The sequence below is a fragment of the Somniosus microcephalus genome, chromosome 3 (genome assembly GCF_052327205.1).
Source record: "Somniosus microcephalus isolate GS21.2 chromosome 3, FLI_Smic_1.0, whole genome shotgun sequence".
In the NCBI taxonomy this organism is placed as follows: Eukaryota; Metazoa; Chordata; class Chondrichthyes; order Squaliformes; family Somniosidae; genus Somniosus; species Somniosus microcephalus.
In genome coordinates this window covers 121,174,292-121,186,705 of record NC_140989.1, presented here as the reverse complement: position 1 = coordinate 121,186,705, position 12,414 = coordinate 121,174,292, and the positions used below count along the sequence as shown (strand labels likewise).

General features: G+C 48.8%; 2 protein-coding genes across 2 annotated transcripts; one reads left to right on the top strand and one right to left on the bottom strand.

Annotated features, from left to right (window-relative positions):
• Nucleotides 1–803: 803 nt before the first annotated feature.
• Nucleotides 804–1,743, bottom strand: LOC147121320 (histone H2B 1.2-like). The gene has a single exon (XM_085977648.1). It carries the CDS (start codon nucleotides 1,246–1,248, stop codon nucleotides 877–879), a length of 372 nt encoding a protein of 123 aa, XP_085833774.1. The 5' UTR covers nucleotides 1,249–1,743; the 3' UTR covers nucleotides 804–876.
• Nucleotides 1,744–9,646: 7,903 nt separating this feature from the next.
• On the top strand, nucleotides 9,647–10,050 carry LOC147121319 (histone H2B 1.2-like). The gene has a single exon (XM_085977647.1). It carries the CDS (start codon nucleotides 9,673–9,675, stop codon nucleotides 10,048–10,050), a length of 378 nt encoding a protein of 125 aa, XP_085833773.1. The 5' UTR covers nucleotides 9,647–9,672.
• Nucleotides 10,051–12,414: the final 2,364 nt, after the last annotated feature.

Here is a 12,414-nt window from a genome sequence, read left to right as displayed (position 1 = left end):
GAATGCAGTGGAGGCACTTGCGATTGGCCACTCTGGTAACATGAACAGCCCAATGAGAATCAGTACAATCAACAAACGGCAATGAGAAAACGGCGCCAAATTGTCAAACACGAAACGATTTTTCAAATTTGAAAAGCCCGCCAATATTTGTAAGACCAGGAACGGCTTTAGTAAATAAAACGGCCTTAATAAATAAAACGGCCTTAAGACAAAAATTTACATTCCCAGTTCCACGTTTCCCGTCACGAATTTCAGACACGGTTTTACAATCGGGTCTAAATTCCGGTTTATTCTGCTCGTTTTCAAATTGTCTGCAACGGGCGAGACGAAAGACCCGAGCACAGCATTATTTAACTAGACACGTTGCAATTGAATTGAATCTTTCTAAACAAACCTGATTATGGATTAATTTCCATTCACAGGAGCTGCAGCGGGAGCTAACCCGGAGCCGAGACTCCTGGTGCAACTAATCGAAATGATATTGAGAGTCGCTATTCGACCAAGAATTTATGGTTAATGACCGGATATTCTCCGATAATAAATTAACCAACTTCAGGAATAGTTAAACAAGCAACTGAAATCTGACCTATTCCTCTTAATTCGGGTCTAACTGATCACATCCTGGGAAATACGAATGGGGTTGAGAACAGATTACAAAGGGTGAGTGTTAAATCCTACCGAAAACTGCATTTGAGAATCTGCCTACCAGATTTAAAAAAAAATCAAACATTTACCAAACTCCAGAAATACATTTAATATATAGAAAAAAACACGACAATAAAACAATTCTAGAGAGACGTTGGTGCAGCTATTTCAGAGAAACTGTGGGTGGCTCTTAAAAGAGCCGTTGAGATTGTCTTGTTGGTCCGTTGAGTTTTACTTGGAGCTGGTGTATTTGGTCACCGCCTTTGTCCCTTCAGACACGGCGTGCTTGGCCAGCTCCCCGGGCAACAGCAAGTGCACAGCGGTCTGGATCTCCCGGGAACTGATGGTGTGCCGCTTGTTGTAATGGGTTAGGCGGGCAGACTCACCTGCGATGCGCTCGAAAATATCATTCACAAAGGAGTTCATGATGTTCATGGCCTTGGAGGAGGTGTCGGGGTGAACCTGCTTCATCACTTTGTAGATGTAGATGGAATAACTCTCCTTCCTTGACTTTCTCCTCTTCTTGCCGCTCTTTGTTGGTGCTTTATTCAAGGTTTTCTTGGCTCCCTTCTTGGGAGCTGTTTTTTTCACCTCCTCAGGCATCTTCAAACTCAATTTCAGTTACAGAAATAACTCAACTAAGTTCCGTGAGCAGATTAAATAGGCAGCCCCACAGCGCTATCTATATATATAAAGCGGCTCTTCTGTCTGTCTGTCTGTCCGCCTGGTCTCTATACGTTTGGAAGTTACAGAGCGTACCGACGCGCGCGTCGCCTCAAAAGAAAGCTTGCGATTCCGGACCGGTCATAGGCGTATTTACGTTTCGGCCGGACACAAATCCCGCCCGCGGTATCCCAAAAACGTTCAGCGTTCCGCTCATTAGCATCTCATTAGCGACCGTGTGACGTCGAGGTCTTCCTACAGTTGAGTGTCGAGTGACTCGACGATTGACCAATCCTACGCTTCGGTGACCTGACCGGTCGACCAATCGGTGCGTGTGTGGGCGGGCCTTATCCTTCTGAACCGAGGTGAGTGGCCGCCATCTTGATTTTCCACGATTTTTTCCCCCACACTTTCTGTGTGTTAGGGAACTAAGGTAAATATTTCAATTATGTGTTAGGCAATTAATTAACAATTTATTTGAGTTTTATATTGTGTTTAGCAACCCCACCCCCCCCCTCCTCCTCACCCTCGCGCAGGGGCGACTCGGGGCCTGAAGCTGAAAAAATTTCTCTCTCTCTCTCCCTCTCTTTCTTCCCTCTCTCTCTCTCCTTCTCCTCTTCCCTCTTTCTCCTTCTCCTCTTCCCTCTCTCCTCTTCCCTCTCTCTCCTTCTCCTCTTCCCTCTCTGTCTCTCTCTACTTCCCCCTCTCAGGTGTCGCGGATGGAGCGCGGGCGCGCCGCCCAAAGTTTCCCGCTCGCTAACGGCCTTGCCGGCTCCCGCGGGCCGCTCGCACTCACCGCGCATGCGCCGCCCGCACTCACCGCGCATGCGCCGCCCGCACTCACCGCGCATGCGCCGCCCGCACTCACCGCGCATTCGCTGCCCGCCCGCCCGCAGCGGCCGTCCATCAGCCGCGCGATACGCGGGGGACCTCAGCAACGGCACCGGACCTCAGGCGCTAGGCAGGGGGAGGGGCCGGAGAGAGGGACAGAGGGGAGGGGAGGAGAGAGGGGAGGGAGGGAGAGAGGGGAGGGGAGGGAGGGAGAGAGGGGAGGGGAGGGAGGGATAGGACAGGGAGAGGGGGGACACACAGAGGCAGGGAGACCAAACGCCCCAAAATTGCCCTCGCGCCCCAAAATTGCCCTCGACGGCACCGGACCTCAGGCGCTAGGCAGGGGGAGGGGCCGGAGAGAGGGACAGAGGGGAGTGGGAGAGGGAGGGGGAGGGGGCGGAGGGGAGGGGGAGAGGGGAGGGAGGGAGAGAGGGGAGGGGAGGGAGAGAGGGGAGGGAGGGATAGGACAGGGAGAGGACATGACAGGGAGAGGGGGGACACACAGGGGCAGGGAGACCAAACGCCCCAAAATTGTCCTCGCGCCCCAAAATTGCCGTCGGTGTCGCGGACGGAGCGCGGGCGCGCCGCCCAAAGTTTCCCGCTCGCTAACGGCCTTGCCGGCTCCCGCGGGCCGCTCGCACTGACCGCGCATGCGCCGCCCACACTCACCGCGCATGCGCTGCCCGCCCGCCCGCAGCGGCCGTCCATCAGCCGCGCGATACGCGGGGGACCTCAGCAACGGCACCGGACCTCAGGCGCTAGGCAGGGGGAGGGGCCGGAGAGAGGGACAGAGGGGAGCGGGGGAGGAGGGGAGCGGGGGAGGGGAGGAGGGGAGCGGAGGAGGGGAGCGGGGGAGGAGGCGAGCGGGGGAGGGAGGAGGGGAGAGGGAGGGGAGGGAGAGAGGGGAGGGATAGGACAGGGAGAGGACATGACAGGGAGAGGGGGACACACAGGGGCAGGGAGACCAAACGCCCCAAAATTGCCCTCGCAACGCGGGGCTCCCCAGCTAGTATGCTAATAAAGGATGGGTGAAGGCAATGATTGTGAATGGAATGGTTAGTTTGCAATGATGTCACAAGACTTTTTTCCAGGAACTCTCTGATTGGTTTCCTTGGATATCCAATTAGATTTAGTGCCTGCCACCAATCAAAAGCTGTCTCACTGCAATCAAGAAGTACATTTCCAAAATACTCTCTTCAGCCCCAGTTTATACTCAAAAGGGTACACTCAGTGTGGTAAAGGGGCATTTAGCGACAAGTGACCATAATATGACTGAATTTTACATTTAGTTTGAGAGTGGTGTATTCCAATCTGAAACTAATGTCTTCAATCTAAACAGAGGAAACTACAAGGGTAGGAGGGACAAGCTGGCCAAGGTAGATTGGGAGACTACATTAAAATGTATGAAGCTGGACATACAATGGCTAATAGTCAAGGAAATAATGCATAATTTGCAACAAACATATATTCCTCTAGGGCATAAAAACCCAAAAGGAAAGGTGATCCAACCATGGCTAACAAAAGAAATTAAAGCTAGTATTAAGTCAAAGGAAGAAGCTTATAAAGTTGCCAGAAATAGCGGCCAGTCTGAGGATTGGGATTTTTTAGAAATCAGCAAAGGGGGTCCAAGAAATTGATAAAGAAAGGGAAAATGGAATATGAGCACTAACTAGCGAAAAATATAAAAACGGATTGTAAATGCTTCTGTAGGTATGTGAAAAAGAAAAGACTGGCGAAGGTAAATGTAGGTCCTTTGCAGACAGAGATGGGAGAATTTATAATGGGGAATGAGGAAATGGCAGAGAAATTAAATAAATACTTTGTTTCTGTCTTCACAGAGCAAGACACAAAAAACCTCCCAGAAATACGAGAAAACCAAGGGTGTGGCGAGAATGAGGAACTTAAAGAAATTATTAGTAAAAATTAATGGGACTAAAAGTCGATAAATCCCAAGGACCGGATGACCTACATCCTAGGGTTTTGAAAGAGGTGGCCATTGGGATAGTGGATGCATTGGTTGTCATCTTCCAAAATTCTATAGATTCTGGAATGGTTCCTGCAGATTGGAGGATAGCAAATGTAACCCCACTATTTAAGAAAGGAAGGAATGAGAAAACGGGAAATTACAGGCCTGTTAGCCTCACATCAGTAGTTGGGAAAATGCTGGAATCTATTCTAAAGGATGCAATAACTGGGCACTTAGAAACTAATAGTAAGATTGGGCAGAGTCAACATGTATTTATGAAAGGGAAATCCTGTTTGACAAACCTATTGGAGTTCTTTGAGGATGTAACTAGTGGAGTAGACAAAGGGGAACCGGTAGATGTGGTGTATCTGGATTTTCAGAAGGCCTTTGAAAAGGTCCCACACAAGAGGTTGGTGAACAAAATTAGGGCACATGGAATTGGGGGTAATATACTAGCATGGATTGAGAATTGGTTAACAGACAGAAAAAAAAGAGTAGGAATAAACGGGTCTTTTTCAGGATGGCAGGTGGGGTACTGCCAGGAGTGGTGCTTGGGCCCCAGCTATTCACAGTATCAATGATTTGGATGTGGGGACTAAATGTAACATTTCCAAATTTGCTGATGATACAAAGCTAGGTGGCAGTGTCAGTTGTGAAGAGGATGTGAAGAGGCTTCAAGGAGAGCTTGACAGGCTCAGTGAGTGGGCGAGAACATGGCAGATGGAATATAATGTGGATAAATGTGAAGTTATCCACTTTGGTAGAAAAAACAGGAAGGCAGAGTATTTCCTAAATGGTGAAAGATTGGGGAATGCAGACGCTCAAAGGGACCTGGGTGTCCTTGTACATGAGTCACTGAAAGTGAATGTGCAGGTGCAGCAAGCCATTAGGAAGGCAAATGGTATGCTGGCCCTCATTACAAGAGGATTTGAGTACAGAAGTAAAGAAGTCTTACTCCAATTATATAGGGCCTTGGTGAGACCACACCTGGAGTACTGTGTACAATTTTGGTCTCCTTACCTAAGGAAGGATATACTTGCCATAGAGGGAGTGCAACAAAGGTTCATGAGATTGATTCCTGGGATGGTGGGACTGGTGTATGAGAAGAGATTGAGTAAACTAGGCCTGTATTCTCTTGAATTCAGGAGAATGAGAGGGGATCTCATTGAAGCATACAAAATTATTACAGTGCTTGATAGGGTGGATGCTGGGAGAACGTTTCCCTTGGCTGGGAGTCTAGAACCAAGGGCCACAGCCTCAGGAGAAAGGGTAGGCTGTTCAGGACTGAGATGAGAAGAAATTTTCAGAAGGCCTTCGATAAGGTCCCACACAAGAGGTTGGTGAACAAAATTAGGGCACATGGAATTGGGGGTAATATACTAGCATGGATTGAGAATTCGTTAACAGAGGGTGGAGAATCTTTGGAATTCTCTACCCCAGAGGGCTCTGGAGGCTCAGTCATTAGGTATATTCAAAACAGAAGTCGATAGATTTCTGACTTGTAAAGGGAACAAGGGATATGGTGATAGAGCCGGTGAATGGAGTTGAGGCAGAAGATCAGCCATGATCTCATTGAATGGTGGAGCAGGCTCGAAGGGTCGAATGGCCTACTCCTGCTTCTATTTCTTATGTTAAGATCCCCCGGAAAATGTCACCTGTTCATCGGTGAGAAGGGCCCTACTCCGCAGGTGATTCTCACATGTGATTACCCCGATGTGTGATTTTTGTCACTTATTATTGAGAATTCGTTTTTAACTTGATGTGTACAGTGTATCTTGAGTGCATTACCTGGGTGCATTTCCATTCAATGATATTCTGAAGCTTTTCCCTCTGCTGTTGCCATATTTGTACCTTGGGGTTCCAGTCCAGTTCAAGAACCACTACAGTCCCGTACCTGGCCTGTGAGCGCTTTGTTGCACAGCAATCTTCAGTCTGTCGGCTTCAACAGCTCAGAGCCGGCACTGAATTAGAAAGCAGAAGTGGGAGTGCAGCTCAGAAGCTTCTTTCTAACTTAAAAACATAAGAAGTAGAAACAGGATTAGGCAACACAGCCCCTTGCAGTGGGGAAAGAGTTAAACTGACATCGCTGGCAGTTTCACTGAATGGTGTAATAAAGACAATAATCTAATAGCCCTTTGCAGTGGTAAGCTTTTTCTAACTTGCTGAACTGGCAGTTGAGATAACCTAAGAATGACATGTTGATTTTGCAGTAGTGTTAGAATGATTGCGACTGCAAACTGTATAACGTGGAGACAATTGGCACTAGGATTGCCAAATATAGTCAAACCATTCCATATATACTATATATATATATAGACAAGAACTTCTATAACGCTGTAGTCACCCAAGAGTACAGGGGAGATATGAGGCCAATTGCCTATTACTCCACCCAACAAACTCCCATGGCTAAAGGAATGGCGAGATGCGTGGCGGCCCTCGACTTTGTAGTAGTAAGCTTTTTCTAAATTGCTGAACTGGCAGTTGAGATAACCTAAGCAGTAGTGTTAGAATGATTAACGACTGCAAGCTGTATCACTTAGAGACAATTGCAAATAGTCGGACGTGGAACCATAAGAGGCCTAGAGGATGTAAGTTCTGTTCTGGCAGGAAAGTAAAACAATGAGTTGGAAGTAAAGAGGCCTAGAGAGGCAGGAAAGCAGGACAATGAGTCAGAAATACACTGTTGTTGAGTCCCCATCTGGCATAAACAAAGGTCATAGGTGCAACAACAGCTTGTGGGATAACGGACATATACTTTTCTGGTAATAAAGGTGGTACTTTAATGTAATGCGGCATAGGCAACCAATCAGTGAAGATGCATGTGGGCCTGGGTCCAATCAGGTGGCAGGAATGAATTTTGCATGAGCTGGACATGTGTATTGTAATGTATAAAAATGTAGTGTTTGCTGTAACAATTTGGAGAAGTCTGGCTAAGACAGAACAGACAGTCTCCCCACCGGTGCAACAAAGACGACTTGATTATCGATCCGAAAACCTTGTGTCGAGTGTTGGTTTAAAATACTCCACAACAGTTCCATAGTTACTTCCAACCAAAACTGGGATTTTTATCATTAGTCCCAAATAATGCATCGTAGAGGGGAGTTTATGAGCGTTCCATCCTAAATGCATGCTCACCCACAAGTTACTGGACTAATGACCAACAGATATCACTGGTTCAGGAGATTGCAGCTCTTTCCTTTGCCGATTTGGTGGCTCTGAAAAGAGCCATTGTTGTACTTGGTGCTGAAGCCGGGTTTAGGTGCGCCCTCCGCGGATGCGGCGGGCCAGCTGGATGTCTTTGGGCAGGATGGTGACTCGCTTGGCGTGGATGGCGCACAGGTTGGTGTCCTCAAAGAGCCCCACCGGTTAAGCCTCGCTGGCCTCCTGCAGGGCCATGATGGCTGAGCTCTGGAAGCGCAGGTCTGTCTTGAAGTCCTGAGCGATCTCTCGCACCAGGCGCTGGAAGGGCAGTTTGCAGATGAGCTGCTCGGTGGATTTCTGGTAGCGGCGGATCTCCCTCAGAGCCACAGTGCCGGGTCTGTAATGATGAGACTTCTTCACTCCGCCCGTGGCTGGAGCGCTCTTCCGGGCCGCTTTGGTAGCCAGCTGTTTGCAAGGAGCTTTACCTCCAGTCGATTTGCGCGCTGTCTGCTTGGTCCTGGCCATTTTCGCAACGGATCTCAGCACAATCTGGAACACAGAGCCTGTTAATACGGAGCCGGCTCTGCGGCTGTCTTTTAAAGGGTGTGTGAGGAACCGGCCCGCCCCGGGGCTGTGACTGTCTCCATTGGAATAAACGGGTCTTTTTCCGAGTGGCAGGCAGTGACTAGTGGGGTACCACAGGGATCGGTGCTAGGACCCCAGCTATTCACAATATATATTAATGATCCAGACGAGGGAACAAGATGTAATATCTCCAAGTTTGCAGATGACATAAAGCTGGGTGGGTGTGTGTGCTGTGAGGAGGATGCCGAGAAACTCCAGTATGATTTGGACAGGTTGGGTGATTGGGCAGATGCATGGCAGATGCAGCATAATGTGGATAAATGTGAGGTTATCCACTTTGGTGGCAAAAACAGGAAGGCAGATTATTATCTGAACGGCAATAGATTGGGAGATGGGGAAGTGCAACGAGACCTGGGTGTCCTTGTGCACCAGTCGGTGAAGGTAAGCATGCATGTGCAGCAGGCGGTTAAGAAGGCAAGTGGTATGTTGGCCTTCATAGCGAGAGGATTCGAGTACAGGAGCAAGGATGCCTTGCTGCAGTTGTACAGGGCCTTGGTGAGACCACACCTTGAGTATTGTGTGCAGTTTTGGTCGCCTTATCTGAGGAAGAATGTTCTTGCCATGGAGGGAGTGCAGCGAAAATTCACCAGACTGATACCTGGGATGGCAGGAATGACGTATGAAGAGAGATTGGGTCGATTGGGCTTATATTCACTGGAGTTTAGAAGAATGAGAGGGGATCTCATTGAAACTTATAAAATTCTAACAGGACTAGACAGACTAGATGCACTAAGGATGTTCCTGATGGCGGGGGAGTCCAGAACCAGGGGTCACAGACTAAAGAAAAGGGGTAAGTCATTTAGGACAGAGATGAGGAGGAATTTCTTCACCCAGAGAGTGGTGAACCTGTGGAATTCTCTACCACAAAAGGCAGTTCAGGCCAGTTCATTAAATATATTCAAGGAGTTAGATATATTTCTTAAGGCTAAAGGGATCAAGGGATATGGGGAGAAGGCAGGAACAGGGTACTGAATTTGGATGATCTCATTGAATGGCGGAGGGCCGAATGGCCTACTCCTGCTCCTATCTTCTATGTTTCCAGCCCGACCCCCAGTCAGGGACCGAGCTCTGACAGGCAGAAGGAAACGCCGGCAATTACCGGGCCCCGATTGGCTGAGTTGAAATTATTCATCATTTTCAAAACACCCGCCACTTTCAATGTAACGGACTTTGAGAGAAAGCTTGTTTGTGACACGAAGTAATAATCTCTCTTTTATAGTGGCAGACTTGCGGTCAGAGATTCCCGGCGCTTAATATATATTTAAACAAGAACGGGCAAGAACAGCAGAGGGAAAAGCTTCAAAATATCATTGAATGTCAATGCACCCGGGTAATGCACTCAAGATACACTGTACAAATCAGGTTAAAAACGAATTATCAATAGAAAGGGACAAAAATCACACATCAAGGTAATCACATGTGTGGGAATCACCAGAGGACTCGGGCCCTTCTCGCCGACGAACAGGTGACATTTCCCGGGGGATCTTAACACAGTGAGCGGCTATTTCAATATAAACTGGGGCTGGAGAATCTTTTGAAAATGTATTCCCTGATTGCAGTGAGGGAGCTTGTGACTGGTGGCAGGTACTAAATCTAATTGGATATCCAAGGAAACCAATGAGAATGTTTCTGGGAAAAAGTATTGTAACATCAATACAAACTAACCAATCACAATCATTGCCTTCACCCATCCTTTATTGGCATAGCGCTCTGGGGCTGCCTATTTAATACACTCCCGGAACGAATTTGCGCTATTTCTGTAACTGAAGTTTAGTTTGAAGATGCCTGAGGAGGTGAAGAAACTAGCTCCAAAGAAGGGGGCCAAGAAATCCCTAAATAAAGCACCAAGAAAGAGCGGTAAGAAGAGGAGAAAGTCAAAGAAGGAGAGTTATTCCATCTACATCTACAAAGTGATGAAGCAGGTTCACCCTGACACCGGCATCTCCTCCAAGGCCATGAGCATCATGAACTCCTTTGTGAATGATATTTTTGAGCACATCGTGGGTGAGGCTTCCCGCCTGGCCCATTACAACAAGCGGCACACCATCAGTTCCCGGGAGATTCAGACCGCCGTGCGCTTGCTGTTGCCCGGGGAGCTGGCCAAGCACGCCGTGTCTGAAGGGACAAAGGCGGTGACCAAATACACCAGCTCCAAGTAAAACAACACAACAGACCAACAAGATAAACACAACGGCTCTTTTAAGAGCCACCCACAGTGTCTCTGAAAAAGCTGCACCAACATCCCTCTGGAATTGTTTTATTGTAGTGACTTTTTAATACTAAATGTCTGATTTCTGTTTTAATCTGGTAGGGAGATTCTCCGACCCTTTGTAAGCTGTTCTCAACCCCTTTCATATTTCACACAATATGGTCAGTTAGAGCTGATTTAAGGGGTGTTTGGGGCCCCAGGTGAAACAGCGATTTACTTGTACTTCTTGCAATTTAATATACTGTATTCGCTGCTCACGATGCGGTCTCCTCTACATTGGGGAGACCAAACGCAGATTTGGTGACCGCTTTGCAGAACACCTCCGTTGAGTCCGTACGGGTGACCCTGAGCTTCCGGTCGCCTGTCACTTTAATTCACCGCTTCACTCCCACTCTGATCTCTCTGTCCTCGGGCTATTGCATTGTTCCAATGAAGCTCAACGTAAGCTCGAGGAACAGCACCTCATCTTTCGATTGGGCACTTTGCAGCCTGCCGGACTCAACATTGAGTTCAACAATTTCAGATAATTATCCCTGCCCCCATTTTTCATGCAGTATGATTTTTGCCATTCCCATTTGCAACATTTTATCTTTCCTGCCTCTTACAAAAGTACAGGATGTTCTTTCTACTCCTTCCTCCCCTCCTAACCGCCCCGTCTCTGCACCTGCTTAATATCTGTTACATCTCCAGCTTCTTCCAGTTCTGATGAAGGGTCCCAGACCTGAAACGTTAACTCTGTTTCTCTCTCCACGGATGCTGCCTGGCCTGCTGAGTATTTCCAGCATTTTCTGTTGTTATTTCAGATTTCCAGCATCCGCAGTATTGTGCAATTAACTCAGGGTGGGGTGTTGCCTAATAGCCAGGCTGTGCTGCTGCCCAAGAAAACCAGCGCTGTGAGCTCCAAGAGCAAGTGAAGTGGCCAAAATTTAATCTAATAACCCAACGGCTCTTTTCAGAGCCACCCACACAATCAGTGAAAGGGGTAGTTACTGTTTGAAGGGGTTTGAGTTATCTGAACAGCTTTGGAGCTGAAGAATTCGTTTAGTAATAGAAAGGCTTCTTTCGAGTCTGGTCTCTTCTGGGTTTAGATGCTGGCTTCTTTCCGCTATCCCACCTACAAAGTTGCCTGTTACCCCGGCCGTATCAGATCGGGGATTCTCTCCCCGCAGCGTAAGGGTGACTGCTATCAAAACTGGGATGTTTATTATTAATCTCAGGTAATGCATCGTAGAGGGCAGAATGAGTGCTGAGCGGCAATGACTGGCACTGGTTTATGAGTTTTAGATCAGGTATCAGTGCTGCACCCGTTGAGTAAACTTGTGGCACGACATAAAACATGTATTCTCACCCCCAAGTTACTGGGCTAATGACTTATCACCCAGGCTGTGACTTTCCGTCTTCGGACCCTGCAGAAAGATACCTGTACGTCGAGGCGCCGCCTAGATAGTGTGCGCTGCCGAGGTATTTCTTCCGCCAGCTGCACGGCCTCAATTACGACACGCAGCTCCTGTTTGTAAAACTGGGGGGTACCCGTGCCTCCTTGCGGGAGCTGCCTGTCTTCTACCAGGAACTGCTCAGGATCTGGAACAAGGATGCCTGCAGATGGAATTCTCCCCCGTCAGGAGAGGCGGCTGTCCTACAGGAGCCGCTGCTCAGGAATCCGCACCTCCATGAATGTGGATTCATGTGGCTGGCGGAGGGCAGAGTTGTGTCTGTCACGGTGACCAGAGTCGGGGACCTACTTGCTGGCGGAAGAGCGGGTTGTATGGCACCAGAGGTGTTGGCGCAGCGCCTGTCCTGGGCCAATGCCCAGCTCGCGGCCAAAGCCATCGAGACGCTGAAAGTGGCACTGGGCCCTGAGTCCACTAGGTGTATCGAGGAGGCTCAGGCACGTGGGGCGATCCTGTCCGAACTGACCCCCGTCCAGACGGAATTCCTCATCGGCGCCCGGCCCCGAAAACCTTCTCGGGAGCCGGCGCCTCACAACTTGAGCCGTCTCCGGGAAATCCCTTCCGTGCCTTTCCATTCTGCACGGAGGGGATTCCTGTACGGGCTGCTCTTGAAGACCCTCCTTTTTGCCATCCTCGGCTGCCATTCGGAGACACCTTGGCACACCATCTTGCCGTCCAGAGGAGGCGGGTGTCCCCAATGGTGGGCTCTCTACGTGGGAGCCCTCCCTTTATCTATTGGGGACTTGGCCTGGAGGGTGTTGCACAGAGCAGTCCCGTGCAATAGGTTTTTAAGTAGGTTCACGGACTCCCGGGCCGCCTGCTTGTTCTGCGGTCTGGAGGAGTCCGTGTTCCACGTTTATGTA